This window comes from Bubalus bubalis, chromosome 24 (assembly GCF_019923935.1).
Source record: "Bubalus bubalis isolate 160015118507 breed Murrah chromosome 24, NDDB_SH_1, whole genome shotgun sequence".
Classification (NCBI taxonomy): domain Eukaryota; kingdom Metazoa; phylum Chordata; class Mammalia; order Artiodactyla; family Bovidae; genus Bubalus; species Bubalus bubalis.
In genome coordinates this window covers 24759857-24783088 of record NC_059180.1, presented here as the reverse complement: position 1 = coordinate 24783088, position 23232 = coordinate 24759857, and the positions used below count along the sequence as shown (strand labels likewise).

The window sequence follows — 23232 nt, the reverse complement described above, 5'->3', positions numbered from 1 at the left end:
ACCCCCCTGAAATGTGAAAACCCACAGGCAGGGCAGCGGGAAAGCCCCTATTCGCCTTCCTCAGTGAAATGACCGTCTCCAAGAGGCCACCTGGGGTCCAGCACTTGCTGGGGAGGGGTGATGGTATGGGGCTCTCTGTGCTCAACCAACACTGGCCTGGCCTGCTGGCTGTGAACGCAGTTCTGCTCTTACCCCAGAGGATGAAACAGTCTTCCCAGCCACATTTTCAAGTGAGCCTAATCCTATTTGCAATTAGCTTTGCTTTAGTTTGCGGGGTTTGAGGTTGGTTTGGTATTATGTGTGTGTGTGTGTATGTGTGTATGTGGCAGGGGTGGGGAGGGCAGTTGGTGTTAGCTTTTCAGTTCAGCAGTGTTCACATTTACACGAAATCCCCTTGTCTAGGATTTCCAAATCTCCTGGCTGCGAGGCGGCCTTGTTCAGCTACTGTTACCGATTTCTCCCTCAAGAAAGACACGACCAGGGAATAAAATTGGTAGGAGAGACTCTTATTCTCTGGAACTTAAAGTCTTTCACCAGAGGTGTCTTCCAGTGTAACTTGGCGGAGCAGTTGGGATCTGGAAACAGGAATAACACACTAAGAACTCAGCTTTGCAAAGTCAATGTCAGAAACCCATTTGTTAACAATGTACCAAAGCTAAGTTAGCTTGCCTTTTCCTAAAGGGCTGAATAATTCCCAAGAAAAGCAGCAACCCCTGTGTGTTACCTACAATACTCTGCTCCTGGGAAGGCTGTCTTCTCCTTTTCTATAATCGTGCACCCGCACAAATACGTTTCCTTACCCAGAACCCACATCGTTTTCTAAGTCCAGGGTGTTTTTATGCACATTGGCCTTGACTGGACACAGAGGGTTTACGAATGACTGGTGGGGCTGTATTCTAACTAAATTTATTAAAACCCACAGGTCAAATGCTTGAAATTCAGGATTTTCTTGGTACCCAATGACAAACAGGCCCACGGATGGCTGGTGCTCTTCATGACTGCAACCTGTGAGCCTATTGCTTTGAGCCCCTGCCATACCAGTGCAAATGATGCCTCTCATACCAGTCAAAGGCCAGGAAAACCCAAGTTTCCTCTAGAGATCAAAGACCATCTCTGACTCACATTGAAAATAAAAAAGTTCAGGTTGAGTTATGGAATTGGCACATGATATAAAGAATGGAAATCCAATTTACATGTGTAAACTGGTTCATGTGTTGTTTGTGAAAGAAGCACGTAGCTATGTTTGAAAATTAAATGTGGGAATGAGAGTGCAATTTTGGACCGCTAGAGAAACAAAATGATGTAATTCCACAGAGGCAAAATGTAAATGATGACAATTCTGCTGAAGGTCTGTTTGGCATCAGATAGTATCTGTTTTTGTGTTTGTGGGAGAGAAATGATAATCACGTCAATTTCTTAAGAAATCTTTTAAGGATTGGGGGTTGGGGGGAACCTGGTACCCAGCTGGGGCATGGGGCAGGAGGCTCAACTAGGTTGGATGCCAGCAAAATCTGCCAGGGTTTTGTAACTCTGGGCTTTTCCTAAAAGTCACTTCCCAAGGAAAGCGTGGGTAGGGGCACCTCCTGTACGATGAAAAATAGAGAATTCACTGGGTACAAGAGCCCCAAGAAACAGGGACTCGTTCAAATGATCTACAGATGGTCAACTAACTATAGGGAAATGTCTCATGCATGGAGAAAGTGGGTGGAGAGGAAAGAAGAGAAATGGAACACTGCATGCATCCTAGCTGCAAGGGGTGTCGACGTTAGCTGCTCTCTTTGCAGCCCCGTGAGCAGTCTCCACAGAGTGGTGTGTCCCTGTCGAAGCTGCCCCCCAACGCTGACCACTCCAAGGCTTCCTGCCAGAACATCACCTCCTGATACTTACAGTCCCCCCGTTGAGCACAACGGCCATCTCAGTTGGCTGATACACGTTGCTTCTGAACGGAGCGCTGGGTCTGTTTCCCAAGCTGCCATTGCGAAATCCTGCAGTTCGGAGAGCTGAGGGAGGGACAGGCAACACCACACACACACACAAAAAAGACACAGTTTTGAGTTTTGTTTTCTTCCCTTACATCAACACCATGCTCCAGGCACACGCCCCCTCCCCGCTCCTCCCCTTTGTCACAAGCCAGATTCAAAACAAAGTCACAAAGGCGCTTTGTTCTCGTGTTCTCTTGGAGCCTGACCCATCTCAGTGGGGTTGGGGAGTCTGCAGAATCCAGGGCGCAGGCAGCTCTCGGGGAGGGGACCCGGGGTGGAGCCTCTCCCCGCACCCCCAGAGGGCCATGGGGGACAAAGACAGCGCCTGAATCTCTCACAAGGTCTCTTCCGACAAAAGACCTGCTCACTGCTGAGTGCCATCCATGTCAGGTTCAACACCATACTGTGCAATATGGTTTCTGGATACACACAGAGGTGGGCAAGCCTGAGATGCTGGACCACAGGCTCGTGGTCGAGGTCAGACATCTTCCTGGGAAAGTGACGTGGGAGAGGACGGAGGGGCCCCAGGCGTATGGATGGGGTCATTTCTAGACAGGAAAAAAGGGAGATCTGAAGCAAAGGCAGCAAAATAGGTCTGTTCGTTTTACCTCTGAAAGGTAAATGATGTTTCTTATTTGCAATGTATTTTTATACATCTAAATTTCCTCTTTTGATGAAGAAAAATCAAATGACACAAAAAGACTTGGATGAACCATGAATGTGTGTTACTAAGTGAAAGCAGTGGGCTATAAAATCTCACATTATATGATTCCGACTATAATATTCTGCAAAAGTATAAATTATAGAGGCAGTGAGAAGATTAGTGATTGGCAGGGGTTTGGGGGGAGCACAAATGGGGACTTCCCTGGTGGCTCAGACGGTAAAGAGTCTGTCTACAATGCGGGAGACCCGGGTTCAATCCCTGGGTCGGGAAGTTCCCTTGGAGAAGGAAAAGGCAACCCACTCCAGTACTCTTGCCTAGAAAATCCCATGGACGGGGGAGCCTGGTGTCCATGGGGTCACAAAGAGTCGGACACGACTGAGCGACTTCACTCACTCACTGGGGGGAGCACAAGGCATTTTTAGGGCATCGGAACTCCTCTGGGTGATACTGTAACAGTGGAGACATGACCCCATGGATTTGTCCAAGCCCACAGAACTGTACAAAGCGACCTCTAGAAAGCAACTTATGGACTTGAGTGAATAATAATGTATCAATACTGATTCATCCATTGCAACAAAGTAACATCAATGCAAGTTGTTAATAACAGGGAAACCAGGAGGGATGGGGAAGGTGGGGACTCCATGTACTTCCTGTTCAATTTCTCTGTACCTAAAACTGCTCTAAAAAAAAAAATAGTCTATTAAAAGATAACCGAGAAAGAAGAAGCACTGTTAAAAAATCAAAACAAAAGTCTGTCTCAATTGTGAGTTGTCGCCTTCATTATCTTCCTTCTCACTGAAGGCACTTATCTTACTTTGCTGAGAAAAACCTCAATTAAAGTCCTCCCTGAAGAGAGTCTTTTTTTTTTCTGACTAAAAAGGAGTAAGAGAACTTGGGATTTTTACAAATTAAATTACTTGGGGAAGGGACCAAAATCACCTTGATAGTACAGTTAACCTTCACAGAGTGCCAACCAAGAGCCAGGGCTGGTTATAAAAATACTTTATATGTCTTATCTTGTTTAATTTTCATAGCATAGTAGGTTCTTTTATTATTTCCATTTTACACGGGGCACAGAGTGATTAGGTAACTTGCCCGAGGTCACACAGCTGGTAAGAACCAGCATTTGAATCCAAGTAGAGAGAATTGGTTTCCTTGACCATCATACTATTTTGGGTCCAAATATGATGTTTTTAACGACTGCACTCAGTTACTTAGGAGCAATATGAATTTAAGTGGTGACATCTGGGGGCAGATCGGCCCAGACTGAACCAAGAAAACATAGGCAGAGTGGGCAACGTATGTTCTAAAAGACTTGTGAAAACCTCTTTGCTTTAGCATCTCCAAGCCTTCAATAGCTCCCACACACACACTGACAAGGACATGCCCTTCCTGGGGAGCTAAGAAGAGGGGACAAGGTCCCGGGGACATAGAGTCCCTGGACTCTCACCCTCACTAGTCCCAATTCCTAGCCAAGACCTCCTCGAAAAGAGGGAGAACCGAGCAGCACAGCTTTCCTCATAAAGCAGAGACTGGCCAGCTGCAGTGGGGGAATGTGGCTCTCACATTCTCTTCAAAAAACAAAGTCTCAGCCGGGTCGGTGTCTGTGGGGTGCCCTGGCCCAGCGATCCCTCTGTGTAGTGGTTATTTGGACTGGTTCTCCTCTGGTAAACATCCCTCCCACATTCTGGGTCCTGAGTACTGGCTACAACTGCCTCCTCCCCGCTTGTGGTGGGCATGGGATTTAAGCCTGGCCAATCAGGTCCAGTCAGAGCTAACGCTGGGATTTTATACTCAAGCATCCTGGGAAACGTTCCTTTTCTCCAGTGGGACTCTGCGTGAGTCCAGAGCTACTGTGATTCTAACCGAGCCAAGAGATGGAGAGAGACCGGATCTTGGCATCACTTGAGCCTCCTGGATCTATCCATTTCTGAAGCCTGATCCCCCGTACGTTAGTTTTGCTGTTGTTTTGTTTACTTAAATTGCTTCAGATGAGATTATTTTTTTTTAATTAACTTGCATTTTCAAGAATCCCAACTGACAGCCCACTCTGACCAAGAGGTGAGCCCTCCGAAAGGCAAGCAGGGCTCACCCACAAGGAGTCCCAAGAGGAATCTAAGGGCATAGGCTAAATGCCAGCCCTCTCCTGCCAGCCCTCACTACAAGTGAGACGAGATTGGGTCCTGCCCTCAAAGCTGACACAAGGCCTTCCACTGGGCAGCGAAGGGGCAGAGTTTAAATCGCCCTTGGCCTAATGAGATCAGAAAGCCCAAATCCCCTCATGGAGGAAAGGACACTTCCTTCCTGCTCCTTTGGAAGGTGAACATTTAATGCGCCTTGTTAGCGCTTTCCAAAATGTGATCTGAAGTGCTATATCCTTCAGTGTATTTTCATCTTCTGTCACATACCTCATGCCTTGTTGATACGTATTAAGAAACAGCAGGCTGGTGAAGTCCTACATATCTGGGGTCCCACTGGGGGAAGGAAACAGGCAGCAAAGGCTGAGCTGCAGGCCAGCCTGGGGCATATTCCTCCCGTCTCTTGACCTCAGGGCTGGACTCTCAAGGGTAGAGAGCCTGAAGGGCTGGCTGGTTAAAATGCAGGAGAAACAGCGCCAGCTGTAGCTCCCGGGTAAGGCCCCGTGTAGGGCCTGGTTCCCTAAAATACAGCTGGCTGAGGTCAGACCAAAGATGAAACAGCTGTTCTCACCATGGCCAGGAAGGGTGCCCAGGCACTCCCCAGCCAGCAAAGTAGGATTTCTCGAACAAAGGCAATCCTAGCCAGGATGCCTATTTATTCTCTCTCTGTGAGCCTTCCAAGGGAATTGACTTTGCCTGGTGCCCACGTGAATTTTGGTGGACACACATTTGGGAGAATGCAAAACAGGGCTATTAAAAAAAAGTCTGACAATATCCAAGGTTGGTGAAGAAGTGGGGATGGGGGCTCTCATACAATTATTCAGGGAAGACTAAATCAGTCCACCTTTCTGTGGGGAGGGGGGGATCTGGCAGTATATATGTGGATTGAAAGGTGCAGATTCTGATGCATGTCTAGGAATTTTTTTGCAAGAAGGTAATTGATCAAGGACACAAAGATGAATGGATAAGAATGGTTATTGCAGCAGAACTTGTATGGAAAGCCAGAAACAAGCAGAGCATTCACCAGCTAAGATCAGAGATAGCTCAGCTGGTAAATCATCTGCAGGCAATGCAGGAGACCCAGGTTCAATTGCTGGGTCGGGAAGATCCCCTGGAGGAGGAAATGGCAACCCACTCCAGTATGCTTGCCTGGAGAATCACAGAGACAGAGGAGCCTGACAGGCTACAGTCCATGGGATTGCAAGAGTCGGACATGACTTAGCGACTAAACCACCACCAAGATCAGGAAAACAAATTATGGTGCCTCCTGGAAAGCTCTGTCTCGTGAAAAGGACAGCTCTGCAGTTGTTGACCTGGAAAGGCCTCCCTCCACGATACAGCCGATTTAAGCAAGCGCGTTGCAGACAGCCTCTTAGACAACCAGTGCTTTCCACCTGGTTACATCCTAGAAGCCCTTGGAGGGCCTAAAATACTTGAGCCCAAACAGACTTGCTCAATCAGATTGAGGGGGCAGGCCCTGGTAATTTGTTTAAAGCTGCCCAAGAGACTATAATGTGCAGACAGGTTAAGAGCTGCTCTGCTGGATTGGGGGTGTGTGTGTGTGTGCGTGTGCACGAACGCGCGCGGGGTGGGGGTACTGTGTCTGGCAAGACAGGAGCAAACAGTCAGCAGTAGTTGCCTTCGGGCAATAGGATTCTGAGTAATTTTTATTATTTTCACTTGCTGAACTTCTGATTATTGTTGATCTGTCATCAGAAAGGAATAAAAAAGTTATTTTTGCTTTGGAAAATAAAGAGGGGAATGGGGGACAATGTCCTTGGCTCTGGAACCCAGAGTAAGCCCCATCACCCCCTGTGCCAGTCCAGGCACTGCAGGTTCTGACATGGGTCCCAAATCACTTTGATCTCTAGATCTTACAAGGATATGACATACTGACTGGACTTTCGCAAGAAAGGACGCAGGGCATTCAGAAAACCAACCTTCCTTCTCCCTGCTCCACTGTGAGCCTGAACAAGTTGCTGGACACTCCTAGACTCAGTTTCCCACTCTGTAAAATGGGACTGATAATCCCTGTCTTCTCAAGGCTCTGACACACCTGTGAGATGAGGGACGCTGAGGGGCTTTGAGAAGTTCTGTGGTAGAGTGGGCTCTGGAGCCAGGCTGCCTGGGTTCAAACCCTGGCTCTGCCTCTTAGGCAAATTGTTCAGCCTCTCCATGTCTCAGTTTCCTGTCTGCAAGATGGACCTCACTGGATTATTGCAAGGATTAAATGAGATTAGTCTAAAATGCTCAGAATGGTACCTGTCCATCGTAAGCACCCAGTAAAGGTTAGCTGTCTTTAACTTCTGAAGCCCTAATACTTGTAGGTAGTTCTAGCACCCCACTCCTCCTTGTACTGCAGGTAAACCAGACCATCAGGTTCAACAAAAATGATTCTTAACTTTCTAGGGATCATAAATGGCTTTGAGAATTTGACAAAGCAATAGACTAATTGCCCAGTGAATGTATAAAGCTCTACAACCATTTCAGGAGTTCCTGTTACCTTTAAGGTCCAAGGGGAGTTTGTGAGTGTCAGATAAAGAGGATCCTATTCCAGGAGAGGCCAGGGAAAAGGTGGCTCCACCAGGACCCCAAGAACTGGTCAGGTGCCTGGCCTCTGCTTATCATATGCCCTGAGGGACCCTCTGGGCTCCCCGTAATGACCCCCATCTCCTGGCAACCAGGAGAGTCAGCCCACCACAGCTGTGGCTCATCCCTGTCAAATCTCTTGACAAACACAAGCTTGCTGGTCTGGGGCTTCCAGTAAGAAGGAGACTGCTCTGATAAAGGCCACCCCAGGACTGTGATTCTACCCATGGTGGGGAGGGGGAATGAGCAGGGGGCAGGTCTGTCATTCTCCCGGGGGTCTGAGCAGGAGCAGGGTGCAGGGGCAGCTGGGCACCTCCAGTGGTGGGGAGGGCTGCGGGTGGCCTTGGGAGGACCTGGGGGCTTGATGTGTTTCCCCCTGCCTATGGGGGTGGGCGGCTGTGTTGAACCCAAAAAGGCCAACTCTGCAGTATGACCAGACCACCGCCCAGGCACCTGGGTGAGCGTCACAGAAAAGGGGACTCAACCATTCGGAAGGGGCCACCTCCTATGTCACTGGGCAAGACTGAATCTCTTACGGCCTCTTCTTACTCCTCTGTGAGATGGGGATAATAACAGACCCTACCTCGTCAGCTGGAGGGATGAAGTAATGAGATAATGCAGGTTAAGGAGTAGGGTCTGGCATGTAGCTAGTGTTCAAAAAATGATGATTATACTAGGTAATTATTACTACTGCGGCTGCTACTGCTACTATTATTATTATAGCTCCTGATAAATCTTTAGGTAACTGAGAAAAGGCACTTTTAATTAATCTCAAGTACTGGGAATGCAGCCAACTTGCTTTAAGCAACAACTGTAAGAGACACTTCTCCAGCATCTCTAGCAGGGGTAGCTGGGGCCTGCCGCTTCTTCTCGGCTCACCTGGGGATCCCACCTCTGCCTGAAGTGCCTGCCAAATCTCTGCTTTTCTGTTGACGGAGCTAATAGAACTTGATTAGCCCATTTATGGGAGCCCTGGAGGACATTCATGGCAGCAGGAGATAGGAGTTGATGGACAGATGCCGCAGCCTCCTGTCCTCTAAGGATCAATTCTGAGGCTCGTTCTACATGTGTCCCTGGCAGGAATGAGCCCCAGCTCCCCATGGTGGTAACCAGCTCTCGACACTGTTGTTCTGGTGTTTCTGCCTTCCTGGTCTCATTCTCCCGGGCAGGGGTGACCTCCTAAGTAAACCACTTGCAACAAGTTTCAGGCTCTGCTTTCAGGGGAACCCAACCAAGATACACATTCAACAAGTCAGGTGCCGTGGGGGCCCCTTGGTACATCAGGACTCACAGCAGCTTTATGGGGTACACAAAGCCTACATCTGGGAAGGGGCAGGATCCCAACCCAGACTCTGACTCCAGGGCCCAAATTCATCCACTCCTGGAGGCAAAGCTAGAGGAGAGAGTGTGAGCATTGCCTCTCGCCATCCCCTGCATCCAGCTAGCACAGGGGCTGCAAACTCAAACAGCTAGGAAGCAGGGAGCTGATGTTGATATGCTATAGTGGCTGGGACAGGGAGCCATGGGAAGTGTGAAAAGTGAAAGTCGCTTAGTCACGTCTCACTCTTTGCGACCCCAAGTACTATACAGTCCATGGAATTCTCCAGGCCAGAATACTGGATTGGGTAGCCGAGCTCTACTCCAGGGGATCTTCCCAATGCAGGGATCGAACCCAGCTCTCCTGCATTGCAGACAGATTCTTTACCAGCTGAGCCACCAGGGAAGCCCAAGGGGAGTGTAGTGAAGAGAAAATGGATGCCCACCTTAAAGTCCACCACCACCTGGGAGGGTAAGAGAGAAGGCCTTCCAGCCAGCTGCAGACAACTGGTGCCCAGTGGGAATGATAGCCCAGCACTGCCAGATCCAACTTTTCAAAAAAGGCCAGGAGCCTGACTTTTTACATTAAATTAGTTGAAAGTGCTAATTAAGTCTCTTCCCAGGTGGCTCAGTGGTAAAGAATCCACCTGCTAATGTAGGAGACACAGGAGATGCGGGTTTGATCCCTGGCTCAGGAAGATGCCCCGGAGAAGGAAATAGCAGCCCACTCCAGTATTCTTGCCTGGAGAATCCCATGGACAGAGGAACTTGGAGGGCCACAGTACATGAGGTTGCAAAGAGTCAGATACGACTGAACACACATGCAGGCACGCACACTGAATAAATTGATAATGCTGAATCTCTGGGGGCCAGTTTCAGCACAGGGGTCAGTGTTTGTGGGCTCTGATTTGCCAGGACTACCCCCAGGGCCCCTGATTCCCAGTGGGGGAAAAGGAGCTCTTTGGGGAGGAACAGCCTAACCCAGTGGGACAGTGCCCCCTTTACCTGCATTGTGTTCATCCATTGAGAAGGCTTTGTTCTCCATGTAGGTCCGTGGCAGCTGCACGTCCTCCTCAAATGCCGTCTCCCGCATCCTTGGCTGTGACGTGTCGAAGTAGTTGGGCGTGTTTTCCTGCGGGGCTGGCAGAATGGTGCAGTGGATCTCCGGGATGGCATGGAAGATGACAAAGACCCAGCCACTGGCCACCAGCGTGATGGCCAAGGTGGGGTCACCCCAGGCATCTCCCTGGCGTAGCTCGGCGTTGCCGAAGAGGTACATGGTCATCCAAGCCACCCAGATGAGCACGGAGAGGAAGGCCGTGATCAAGATGCAGACTCCATTCTGCTTCCACTTCTTGAACTTGCCACACAGCGAGAAAAAGGCCAGCGCCAGGGTGGCCACGAGCAGTACCATGTCGTAGATGAGGGCCATCGCGAAGTCCATGGGCTCGTAGGCACAGGCCGGCTTCGCGTCTCGAAGCACGGTCAGCACCAGCCACTCGATGGCGATGATGACCTGCACCAGCATCAGGCACAGGGCCATGCCCACCAGCTGCCAGCCCGAGGGGCTCTTGCCGTGGCGCACCAGCCTCCTCACTCGCCATGCCTGGCTCAGCAGGCAGGAGAAGCAGAGTGCGAAGAGGACGCCCCAGAGGAACCGGCGGACCGAGCAGATGGTCTCGTCCTCCCGGATGATGAAGGCAAAGGTCAGCCCAAAGAGACCCAGGGTCCCCAGGAGGAAGAGGAAGTGGAGGCCCACAGGGTCCTTTTTCTCCTTGTCCTTGATGAACGGCAGCCGCACCAGCAGGATGAGCATCAGGAGCAGTGTGATCAGGGCGCCCGCCCCGGCCACCGCCTCCACCACGATGCCCCAGATGGTGTCCAGGTCGCACAGGGACACGTACTGAGGGAGAAGGTCCAGTCCGCAGCCCCGGGAAGTGCTGGCGTTCTCAGAGGCCCCGGAGGCAATCACGAAGAGCAGGAGGAAGGCGAGCGCCTGGTGGGTTCTCATCTTTCTCTCTGATGCTGCCACAAAGGTTCCAGAAAAGTTGGGGGGAGAAGACCAATTCATGGTGAGACTTACACTCTCCTGACTTCTTTAAGGAGACCCTACGTCCCTTCAAATCCACCACCAGCCCCTTTCTCCAGGCAGCACAGCCTGGCACCAGGAGTGGGTGAGGATTTCGGTCCCCATCAGGGGGTTGGGGTTACTTGGCTGGGCCCGGTAAACAACCATGAATCGTCAGCGCTAGTGGCTGGAGGAGAGGGTGGGAGGGAGACTCCCTTTCTCTGAATACCCTGTCATCTTCTTTGAACGTGAGGCCGTGTCTGACCTCTTTAAAAATAAGGGAGTAAAATGAGACTCAAAGAGATGCTCATGGGCTGAGCGCTCGCTGGGAGAAGGACATGCATTGTGGTTTTGGTCCCTCGGTGCTAACAGCTGACACTCACCGATGACTCAGCCTCGGCCAGGGACCCGACACAGCCAGTTCTCACACCGGTGACAACAGTCTTGAGGAGGCTGGGACACTTGCCCAAGGTCACACACTCAGCTCCTAGAAGCACCCCCTCTTAGAAGCTTCCCAGCATATCAAACACAGTGTCAACTGTCTTCCTGGGTTCCACCTTTTCCCCCTCCCCTCACACATCCTACCCTTCTCACAAAGATCTGAGAATCCATCCTCTTGCTCCAGGGAGCACCCCCTCTCCTGGAGATGCCTGCAGGACACCCCCAAGGACTGTACCCAGCAGCCAGAGATGGGCTTATTAACCCGAGTCTCCTCTTCTCCCCCTGCTTCCTCTGCTTAGACCCCTCCCACCCCCGCTTTCAAGGAAAACTGCTCCTCCGCACACTGGTCTCAGCTCTCATGTCATCCACTCAGACCTTGGCCAAGGTCACACCCCCCGCACCCCCAGCGCGTCTTGTCTATTTCTTAGGTCTAATCGCTTCTGTCGTCCTTTCGCCTGCTTACTTTGTTTCTCTGGTCCCTTCCTCCTCTCCTCCCTTCCTGTCGTTCTTCACCACCAGCTGCAGGAGGACAGGGACACTGTCTTGTTCATCAGCACAAACCAGGGTTTCTCAGCCCCAGGATAACAGACACTTTGGGTCTGAGCCTCCCTTGTTTGGGGGTCTATCCTCTTCATTGCAGGAGGTGGAGCAGCACCCCTGGCCTCCACCAACTAGGTGCCTGAAGCACACCCTTTCCCCTAGCAGTGACAAGCCCTCAAATTCTTAGACACTGCCAACATTCCCTGTGGGGTGGGAAATCACAGAATGAGCACCACTGGTGAAGAACTAACACCAAGTAGATGCTTCTTAAATACTGTGGGAATGAGACTTCTCAACAGGGCTCTCTTCTACCCACTGCCACCAGGTCCTTGCTTTTGGAGGGAGCCTGGCCTTGGGAAAGCCCTGCCTGCCCAGCTCTGCTGTGCTGTGTTTCTGGGCATCTTAAGCCAGACTTAGCTCTGCCCACAGTGAGGCTGTAACCAGCCACCTCCCAGGCAGTTCAGCACATCCCTGGGGCTTTCTTAAGTAAATGTGGTATCGACCACTTCTCTCTCTCAGCTACTTGATGGGATATAGTGAGCAGCTCTGATCCTGCCTTGGCTGCAAGGCCATTGACTGGGATAAATTATTGATACAACAGAATGAGAAGGAGCCTGGTGCTACAGGGTGATCCTTCCTTTGCCCAGAGATGAGAGAAGGCAGGAACAGAGGGTATCTGACAAGACATGCTCCTGAAACAAGCACTCAGACATTGGTAATCAGGCCCCTGGTCAGTCACGAGAGCACCACCTCAGCTATTTAAGCTTTGTCTACATACCCCCTGTAAGTTATTTACTTAACTGACTCACCAAGGTCTTGAAATTGACTCAGAAGAAAGCTCAATATATTGGAATACCTGTTGATGGAACTCATGTTGCATCCCCACTGCCATATCCCAATGTACCACCTTTGGAAAAAAATGCTGTTCTAGTCAGAGCTGCTTATCACAAGACCACACTTGGAATTAAAATTTAAGAACCAACAAGCCCAGAAAAAAAAAAAAATTAAGAACTGGATATGCTGGAACAAAATGCCATTGGCCCCTGACACAGTATAGTGGATTTCCTCTAGACTTCTCATCAATGGCAAATGTGATTAAGAGACTTCTTAACAAGTGATAACAGAACACACCCCATGCAGACTTCCTAGTTCACACAGTGGCCAACAATCCCCAGGGTGGCTGGGAGGAGACAGGGAGGAAGGTGCTTCTGGAGTCTTGACCATCAGCCCTCTCACCAACTCTCCCCACACACCTCCAGGCCAGTGGTTCTCAACCACGGTGACTGTGATCCCAGGAAACACTGGGGCATATCTAGGGACAGTTCTGCTTGTCACAGCTGGGGAGGGAAGTGCAACTGGCCTCTAGCAGGTAGAGTCCAGGGTAGCCGCTAAGCTGCCTGTGCTGGAGAAGACCCTTTAGAGTCCTTTGGCCTGCAAGGAGATCAAACCAGTCAATTCTAAAGGAAATCAACCCTGAATATTCATTGGAAGGACTGATGCTGAAGCTGAAGCTCCAATACTTTGGCCACCTGATGCAAAGAGCTGACTCATCAGAAAAGACTCTGATGCTGGGAAAGACTGAAGGCAGGAGGAGAAGGGGATGACAGAGAATGAGATGGTTGGGTAGCATCATCAACTCAATGGACATGAGTTTGAGCAAACTCCGGGAGATGGTGAAGGGCAGGGAAGCCTGGTGTGCTGCAGTCCATGTGGTCACAAAGAGTTGGGCACGACTGAATGACTGAACAACATGCCTGAGATGGCCCTCAAACACTAAGAGTGATCTGGCCCCACATGTCAGCAGTGCTGAGGATGAGAAAGCCTGGTTTATACACTTGAGAACAAACTTGATGAGGAAGAAGCCAGGAAACCAGCCAGGTCTCTCAACCTCATGCCTGCACCCCAGGTCCTTTCCTTGCAAGAACTAGACTTTCTTTAGCTGCCTTCACTCTCTCCCTTGGAGGAATCTCCTCTCTCCAGACCTGCCTACAAGTTGGTTTTGCTGGTTCATCCCTCGGTTCTGCCGGCTCGTCTCTCTTCCTGACTGACCTTCCAACAACAACAGGAAACCAATGTGAAGAAAATATAAAGATGGCAACCAAGCCTCTGAAATTGTGTGGGTTCTTCTGGCTGTGGTCCCCTTCTCTAGCTCCCACTCCTTTCTGACATGGGAAATAGATACACTCTTGCTTTCTGCTTTCATTCCTGAGGGTGGAACCCTTTCCTTCCTCCAGTTCTGAAAAGAGCTCCTGATTTTCCTCTGCAGAGCCCCCTTCAGCCCCAGGTGTGAGCCTCAGACCCAGCCTGGCCAATCGAAACATTTGTCCCACCCTTTGGCTGCACTGATTGGCTCAGGGACAGGCACTTGGCCTCATCCAGACCCATGAGAATCACTCTTAAGATTTTTGCTAGAATTAACTGGGAAGGGGATTTCCTCCTGCTACTGGGGTTAATAAGCTGAAAGGAAGGCAAAAGGAGAAGAGGGCGGCAGACGATGAGACGGCTGGATGGCATCACCGACAAAATGGACATGAACTTTGGCGAATTCCAGGAGACACTGAGGGAGAGGGAGGCCTGACATGCTGCAGTCCACGGGGTCGCAAAGAGTCAGACACAACTGAGTGACTGAACAACAACAAGCTAAAAGGATATAAACCTGGAGCTGGAGAGGGCATATTTACCATCACAGGGAAAGAACCTGCCTGGGAGGAAAGCTGGCCCACAGGAAATCGTCACGTGATGGACAGGAGTCCCAGTACACTGCAAGGCTGGATTCAGTTATGCCTGAAGCCAGATATCCTGGTCTTTGCACCTTCAGCAGTCAATTAACTTCTCTTTTTTGGCCTAAGCCATTTTGAGATGGGTTTACGTAACTTGTTAACAAAGACGTTCTTATGATGTATCCCACATGATGTGGTCCTCTTCTTCCAGGAAGTCCTCGCTAATCAACATCTAGGCACCAGGGGCTTTGGAAGGCTTCAGTTGTCCCAAGTACGTCATTATCACTGCAAGGGATGCCCATGAGGTGACAGTCATTGTTCTACAGAACTCTGTCCGGGATGATCGGAAGGAGGGCTATACCACCTCACATAATGAAGCAGAGTCCAGCTCATCTAGGCTTTCTGGGGGATTCAGAATTGCCCTGTGGAGTTCTCTATTACTGCCATAGTGAACATAATAATGACTGTTAACTCTCACAGTGCTTACTATGCTCTAGGCCCTCTGCTGCGCACTTCACATATATTAACACCTAATCATCTGGGCAATGACACCATGAGGCAAGTGGTATCACTATCTGCATTTTACAGGAAATAAAACAGAGAAGCCAGCTGGCTTGTCCAAGCTAGGACAAGCTATACAGCTAGAAAGTCGTGGAATCAGGAGACAAATGTACTATTGTTACTGGGGTCTTCAGACAAACCAGGGCTCTGGAAATGTCACCGGCTGAGCCCTTTGCTAGCCAGTCTATCTAAATTAGGTTCCTTTTGCCCCTTTATGCTCTATACCAATACTCCTGATCTTTATCTTTGTAGCATGTACCACAATTTTCATTGTTTTATTTTATTACTCTTTTGGTCTGTCTCCCCCACACCCAGGCTCCTGTTTTGTTCTGCATCGATTCCCCAGAACCTGGCACATGGGCAGTGCTCATGGCCCAGCTGCTGAATGAATGAACTGATTAAATATGGTCTCCAACCCTCATGTCACAGGGCAGGAAGATGCTCTCACGGTCATCTTATAGAGGAGGGGACTGAGGCTTAAGCCAAAGTTTGATCCTCAGGCTGGCAACAGCAGCAGCATTGCCTGGGAGCTTGTAAGAAATGCAGACTCTCCAGAGTGGGCCCGGCCACCTGTGTCTCCACAGCCCTCCGATAAGCTCCAGGTGCTGTGTGCACTGAGGTTTGAGAAGCACGAACATATGCAGCTGGGGAGCCAGAACCATAGCCCTGCACCTTCTGCCTTCCTACCACTGCCCCAGACCCCACTCAGGCTCCAGTGCATCCACTGTCAGGTAAGCCCCATCCAGCCCCACCTGAGGCCTCCCCCTGCCAAGTAGGGAGCTCTCCAGGATCCCCAAACTGCACAAAACCTGATTAGAGGTTTGGAGTCAGCCCCAGGGCAAGGCTGACTGAGGCGGGATGAATATATGGCAACAAACCCATGGGATGTAGGCATGAATAAAGTGACGAATGTGCAAGACTCGGCTCACATACTAATTACTTTGCTGCCGGCCAGGCTCCCAGAAATGTGACTCATTCAGATGCTCTTAAATACACTGCGTCGCACACGCATGCGCACACACACGCGCTCGCCCCACCGAGGGGCCAGAAGCTGCCGGCAGGTGGTGGAGCAGCACGCTCCATTTCTCACAAGCTGGGGCCTGCAGAGGCTGGAAAGAATGCAGGCAAGATTCCTTGTGCGAGGACAGTGCTGCTGCCTGCCTGCAGGCCACAGGCAGGGCTGGTTCTCCCAGCCTTGATCCTCACCAAGCAGCATGAACTTTGGGTTTCCGATTCTGCCCCTGGCATTTGCTAGAACCTTGTGACCTGGGGCAGCAGACTTAACCTTACTTGCCTGTTTCTTCATCTACAAAATGGGAGTGATAACACCCGACTTGCGGGGTTCTTGTGAAGATTAAAATAATAAGTAGGGTTTAGGACTATAGCCTGGCGTGCTGCGGTTCATGGGGTCGCAAAGAGTCGGACACAACTGAGTGACTAAACTGAACTGAACTGAAGCACTTATATAAAGTGTCTGTCAAACAAATAACAGACTGGCAAATGCCCTGAGGTTATGAACTTTTCTGACTTTCCTGTTCCAGGAGGGGCAGTTGCCATGGTGATGGGACTGAAATCGGCTCACCCAAGTGTTAGTCCACCACTGTTTCCAGCCTCCACCATCACACACTGAGAAAAGAAGTCCCTGAGGGAGTGTGAAGGGGAGAAGCCTTTGGGGTGTTCTGCTGCTGCTGCTGCTAAGTCGCTTCAGTCGTGTCCGACTGTGCAACCCCATAGCCGGCAGCCCACCAGGCTCCCCCGTCCCTGGGATTCTCCAGGCAAGAACACTGGAGTGGATTACCTTCAGTCAATTCAGTTCAGTTGCTCAGTCGTGTCCAACTCTTTGTGACCCCATGGACTGCAGCACACCAGGCTTCCCAGTCCATCACCAAGTCCTGGAGCCTACTCAAACTCATGTGGTCTACCTTGAAAACTCCCAAACTCTCCTGATTCCCGCAGCAGGTGCTCTAAATGGTGGCCTGACTGCACAGGTGGTTTTCCAGAGGGGAACTGGTCGCTGGAAGACCGGAGGCCAGTCTGCATGCCCTAAAACCGGGTGCCCCTGCTGAGGAGTCAGAGGCAGACACCCAGAAACCAGACACCAGCCATTCTCCTGGGAACCAGCGTCCTCACCTTCCCACCCCCCCAGATGACAGGAGATACAAGACGTACAAAACTTCTCTGGAACATGCCATTCTGACCTGCTTCCCCTTGGCTACTGCCAACAGAGGCACCTTTAACCCACCTTCTCTAAAGAAGTGGGGAGGAGGCGCTGGAGCATGGACGGGAGAGAAAAACTAAGCAGGTCTGGAGGGCCTTTCCTAGCCCTGGGCATGTCTAAAGTACCAATGAATACCTGGCAGAGAATTTACACTCCCATCCGTGTCCTCAGGAGTGGAAGACCTCAGCTGGAGGAAGTCAGACAGAACTGAGTGACACAGGGCATTACTTAACCTCTCTGACCTTCGGTCTCTTCTGTAAAACAATGATAGTAACAGAGCCGCTTTCTCAAAGCTGACGAGCAACGTGCTTAGAAAGTACTCAGCCTGGTGCCTGGCAGACAGGGAGCAGTGGGTCCTAACTTGTTACAAAAACAATGACAATTCTCAGCGTCCTGTTGGGAACAGGAAGTGGTAATGACATTTGGCCAGAGGCTTCCTGGAAGTGACAGATGAGCTGGGACTAGAACCCACTGCTCAGGACTCCTGACCTCAAGGCCGCTGCACCCCAGTTGGACTCCCCCATGTTCAGCAGAGGGCCAGGATGAGGCTGCGCAGCCTGTCTCCCACGCACCCCAACACACTCTGTCCTTGCCCACTCCCCTTAGAGCCGCTGGTGCATTTCCTGCTCCTGAAGGATTAAACTGTTACAAGGTTTCCTGACATTAAAACTCTTTCCCAGACCTGCAATCTTATCCTTTGATCTCTTTTCCAAGTTATACCATCTCATAATCTTTAGTTCCCAGCACCATCCAGACCACCAGACTATCTGGGGGCCCTTGAATTTAATAACCCTCACACGTTAGTAAACAGGGTTGTCAGAACACAGGCTCCGTGATCCATGAATATGCATAGCAGCTCCAATCCTGTAAATACAAGCAATCATTTAAATGCAAATTGAATCCTTGGCTGCCCGTTCCAGGGTGGATGGTTCCTCTCAGGCTGTAATTCCGAGAAGAAAACGTGACTAACTCAGAACCCCCAGGAAGCTCTTGCGTGGACGTGCTTATGGAGCCGCGGGCTCTGGGTGGGGGCTGCATAGGGTGGACAGAAACTGCCTAAAAGTGAGAAGTGGGTTTTAAAACCTGACCAATCCGTGGCGTAGGCTCATTCAAAGCAGTCCCCACAGGTCCGCTTCGGCAGCTCCCGGCGCCTCGCCATCCCCAGAGGCAGAATGAAAGGAGAGCTGCTTTTCCTCTCCTTGTTGAGGTCAGGGGAGCTTTTAAAAATCAGATCTCATGGCTTTGTACTCCAAACCCTCCCTCCAAGGATTCATTTAAGAGAATAAAACCTAAGCTCCTTTCCATGGCCCCCCAAATCGTGGTTTGGCTGGTCCCTGCCATCCCCTTTCAGACCCCCACTCTCAACATCTGCCTACGAGCTCCAGCCACAATGGCCTTTGTTCAGTTTCTCTAAGCTCATTCCCATCTCCCAGCCTTTGCACTTGCAGTGCCCTCTGCCTGGTTCTTCCCCCAACATCTGCCAATGGCGGGGGATGGGGGGGCGGCCCCATCTTGCAAAGCTCCACTAAAATTTCACTGCGCAGAACTCTTGTCACTTTATTTTACATCACCCTGTTTTATTTTCCTGGCAGCACTTATCCCAATTGGAAGTTCTACCCACTTACTATTTATTTACTTATTTAGTGTTCGCCCAACTCCCCAGTGCTCTGAGAGCAGGGGCTTATCTGCCAGCTGTGTAGCTGGCCCATTTACCAAAATAATACATTAACCGATCAAGATTTTAAGCTTCTCTCTCTAACAAGAATGCTTGTCTCGCTGCCTGTGCCCTAAATGGCGACTCCTTCCCACTTCCATTTTTCCCTTCCCAACTCAGTTGACCCCTTTTCAGACAGAGCAGGAACAGATAGGAAACAATTCACTCCACAGTCGAGATACAAAACTGGCCGGGTGGAGGGCTCCCAACTAACAGGCACCGATTTGCATTCTATTTACATCCTATTTGCATGCAGTTTAACTCAACGTCTTGAGTCCTCCAGAAAGCCTCCATCCCTGGGGAAACTTATGAACCAAGGTTCCTCGGCAGAAGTTCCAAAGCTTTTGTGCCAAGCCCCTCCCCCACTTCTCGCCTCTTTGCGAGGACCCCCAGTTCCTCCTGGGCTCTGTTCATGTCCCCCCCACCCCCCATACTGGCGCAGTTGGGCAGCCAATGTGGCGCGTGGCCCGGGGCCCCAGGCGGGGACGCCGCTGCCCGCCACACTCCAGGGGCCTTTGTCCGCGCTCCAAGGAGCCGCCCCCTTAGAGAACTGGGGACAAGTTGCGTTGGGGGGTTGGGGGGACGATTGGCTAGGCCTGGGAGTGACATAGCCGGGGAATGAACCCACGGGCTGCGCCTCGGTGGCAACGGTACCCCCTCCCTGGCTAGTTAACCAGCCCTCCGGCCGAGGCGGGTGCGGGCGGTAGGGGTCCCGGGATGCTTGGGACTGGAAGCCTGTGTCCCCCAAAGGGTGGGGACGCAGCACAGGGCTGATCATCGCCTCTAGCCTGGCCGGAACAGAAATGCTAACCCCCGCGCCATTGTATGCAGCCGCCCCTCACTTGTACCCCAGCTCCGGGTCCCAGCTCTGCCTCTTTTCGCCCGCAGTGTCCCCTCCTTGTCCGGTAGTGCGTAGCCGCGACCCACTGAGAGCTTGACCCCCAGTCCCTACGGCAGGTGCCGCAGCTCACCTCCAAAGCTCTCCCCTTGTGCCCCCGGCTCCGCCTGCCCTGTCTGTGGTCAGGCCCCGCGCCTGCCACGCAGCCCCCAGACCTGCCCGCGGCTGCCCTCACACGAGTCACTCGGGCACGCCTGAAGTCCCTTACAGTTCCAACGGCCCTTTGCCTGATCTGCGATCGCCTCCAGACCCTCCTAGGAGACTTTGATCTCCGCCTGGTCCGGGAACACCGCCCCCGCCCCATTAAGGTCCCAACCTTCTCCGCCCCCTGCCCCGCGGTCTGCGGGCTCCTCTCTCCCGCCAAACTGTGGTCCTCCAGCCCGGAAACCCCAACTCCCCCAGCAGACTAACCCTTGGGGAAGAGGGAGGACTCAGAAAAGCCCAAGAAGCAGACCCCATCCCAACGCTCCCAAGTCCACCGGGGGAAAAGTTTCTGGGGTCACCGCAGGGCCCTCCACCCCGCCGGCGCGGCTGGCACTCACCGACCCCCGCGGCCCCGCAGCGCCGACGCTCCCGCTGGCCCTCGGCCCGAGTCACATCTCTGCAGCGCCGCCGTGGCCCTAGCCCAGCGATCCCGCCCGCCCGCCCGGCCTCACTGCATCGTAGTCGCGAGCCGCAGCCGCGCGAGGCGCCCCCTGGCCCGGCCCGCGCTGCTGCAGCCGCCGCGGCCCCGCCCCCTGAGGCCCCGCCCCCAGAGCCTCCGAACCCCGCCCCCGTCCCGGCAAGGGCTGATTGTTCCAAGCAGAACCCCGCGCACGCTCCTTGCTCCCCGCTTGCAGCGCCGAGACGAGCCCCCTCCAGTGTCCTCATGTAGGGACCACCACCCTCACATCCACAGTGCGTCCAAAAGCACTCTGGACGCGCCGGACACTTTCCTCCGTTGATCCACTTGCAGAAACACACACATAGAGGGGTTTTCTAAACTGTGGGTTCCTAAACAGCTGTTGTTCTGTCGCCCAGTCGTGTCCGACTCTTTGCAACCCCCTGGACTGCAGCACGCCAGGCCTCCCTCCTCCCTGTCCCTCACCATCTCCTTGAGTTTGCCCAAGTTCATGTCCATTGCATCGGTGTTGCCATCCAGCCATCTCATCCTCTGACGCCCTCTTTTTCTGCCTTCAATCTTCTCCAGCATCAGGGACTTTTCCAATGAGTCCGCTGTTCGCATCAGGTGACCAAACTACTGGAGCTTCAGCTTCAGCATCAATCTTTCCAACGAGTATTCAGGGTTGATTTCCCTTAAGATTGACTGGTTTGATCTCCTTGCTGTCCAAGGGACTTTCGGAAGTCTTCTCCAGCACCACATTTCGAAGGCATCAATTCCTTGGCGTTCTCCTTTCTTTCCGGTCAGTCCAGCTCTCACAAGAGTAGCCAACCACTAGGAAGACCATAGCCTTGACTATACGACCTTTGTCGGCAGAGTAGTGTTTCTGCTTTTCAACATACCGTCTAAGTTTGTCATAGCTTTCCTGCCAAGAAGTAATCATCTTCTGATTTCATGGCTGCAGTCACCATCCACAGTGATGTTAGAGCCCAAGAAGAAGAAATCTGTCACCACTTCCACCTTTTCCCCTTCTATTTGCCAGGAGGTAATGGGGCCTGATGCCACGATCTTAGTTTTTTTGTAATATTTAGTTTTAAATGGGCTCTTGCACTCTCCCCCTTCACCCTCATCAAGAGGCTCTTTAGTTCCTCTTCACTTTCTGCCATTAGAGTGGTATCATCCACATACCTAAGGTTGTTGATGTTTCTCCAGCCTATCTTGATTCCAGCTTTTTCTTGATTCCCGGCATTTCTCATGATGTGCTCGGTGGATAGGTCAGACAAACAGGGTGCCAGCAGACAGCCCTGTTGGACTCCTTTCTCAATCTTGAATTCTAAACAGTTACTTCCCCACAGTATACCAGTGCCGGATCCAGGGTGCAGAGAGGATTCTGCTGAGACTGTTCCAGAATCACTAACACCCCAACTTTAGCCAGGAAGCTCCTCCCACCTGGGCACACTCCAATCCTGCCACCTCCTGCCATGTGTCTTTGTCCCTTTATGCACCATGAGCCCCACATCCGTGTTCTTGGCCACCCAAACATACTCATATTCACAAGTCCACTCACCCCTCACATGGATCCACATGCAGGATCCCACCACCGCTACCGCCCACATCACTCACATACTTACACACATTTCCACGATTGCCCCGAGCACACACTTGGGGGCCTGGGGCCACCAGTCTGGCACTCAGCCGACACTCAGAGCTCAGGCTGCTCACCCACCCACAGCGCATCCGTGAGACGCTCCTTACGGAAAGGGTCTGAGCCAGCTCGTACCTCAACACTGAGTGTGGCTCCTAGTCCACCTGGGCTATCTGAGGTCGGCATTGCCTCGACCCTGCCTGGGGGCTGCACTCCAGCTTCAGGCCGGCTTTTCCCAGTCGTCTCTCCACAATCCCCCCCTCCCCAGAACTTTAAGGACCCCTCTGTGGTATGGGTAAGACCCCTCACCCCATCCCAGCCCTACATGACAGAGAGATGACTCCTGTTCCCCTACTTCTCTGTGTGGGGCAAGGGGGTTGTGGAGAGGCAAGCAAGATGGGTTGTGGAATAGCACTTCCTTCTGGGCGAAGCTGCAGGCCTTGATCTTTGGGGATCGTGGAACTTTTGGATATTCTCACACCTTCCTGCGAGTCTCCTGCCCTGCCCAAACTATTTTCTCCCAGGCAGGCCACATATCTTTGGGTAGGCCTCTCTCCAAAGACCTTATATTAATTTTAAGAAAAAATGGAGGAGAGAAAGCACGAAAACTAAAAACATTCCCAGTTTCATTGGCAGACGTATTCTCAGAGTCTAGAACAGCGCCTGGCACTCTGTAGGCCATCTTTAGATGTCTGTGAGACATTTAAACTGGTCCCCCAGACTGTGGAACTGAAAATGGGTGGGCACTGCCACCTGGTGTTGTGTAGTGGAACTGACACCAAGATGCTTTTCTTTCCCTCTGTGCCTGCATGCTAAATCCCTGCAGTCCTGTCTCTTTCCCACCCTATGGACTGTAGCCCACCAGGCTCCTCTGTCCACGGGATTCTCCAGGCGAGAAAACTGTAGTGGGTTGCCATGCGCTTCTCCAGGGAATCTTCCCGACCTAGCAATCGAACTGCACCTCTGACGTCTCCTGCATTGGCAGGTGGATTCTTTACCACTAGCTGCACCTGGGAAGCCCCTCTTTCCCTCTGTAAAGGTGGGGAAATTAAGCTCTGTAAGTTTCAATTTCCTCATACGCAAAATGGAGGATAATTTTAGCAATGCATGCTTATTGGTGGTGTTGTGAAGATTAA

At 51.7% G+C, this 23232-nt stretch overlaps 1 protein-coding gene across 2 annotated transcripts; it reads right to left on the bottom strand.

The window, feature by feature from the left end:
* Positions 1-485: 485 nt before the first annotated feature.
* GPRC5B (G protein-coupled receptor class C group 5 member B) lies at positions 486-20551 on the bottom strand. Of its 2 annotated transcripts, XM_006073926.4 has the most exons (5): positions 20393-20511; positions 11142-11245; positions 9696-10715; positions 1888-2000; positions 486-575 (listed from the first exon to the last, which is right to left on the bottom strand). In XM_006073926.4, the coding sequence occupies exons 3-5, from the start codon at positions 10699-10701 to the stop codon at positions 531-533; spliced, it is 1164 nt and encodes a 387-aa protein (XP_006073988.1). In that variant the 5' UTR covers positions 10702-10715; positions 11142-11245; positions 20393-20511; the 3' UTR covers positions 486-530. The 2 variants fall into 2 exon arrangements, with proteins under 2 accessions (XP_006073988.1, XP_006073989.1); XM_006073927.4 differs by lacking the exon at positions 11142-11245 and having other exon boundaries at positions 20393-20551.
* Between the last annotated feature and the right edge of the window lie 2681 nt (positions 20552-23232).

Excerpts from the sequence above, each read along its gene's own strand:
- GPRC5B (XM_006073927.4), bottom strand. The coding sequence starts at position 10,701 with ATGAGAACCCACCAGGCGCTCGCCTTCCTCCTGCTCTTCGTGATTGCC. Across the intron at positions 2,001-9,695 it reads AATGGATGAACACAATGCAG|CTCTCCGAACTGCAGGATTT; the intron begins GTAAAGGGGGCA and ends TCCCTCCCTCAG. Across the intron at positions 576-1,887 it reads TTGTGCTCAACGGGGGGACT|ATCCCAACTGCTCCGCCAAG; the intron begins GTAAGTATCAGG and ends TCCTGTTTCCAG.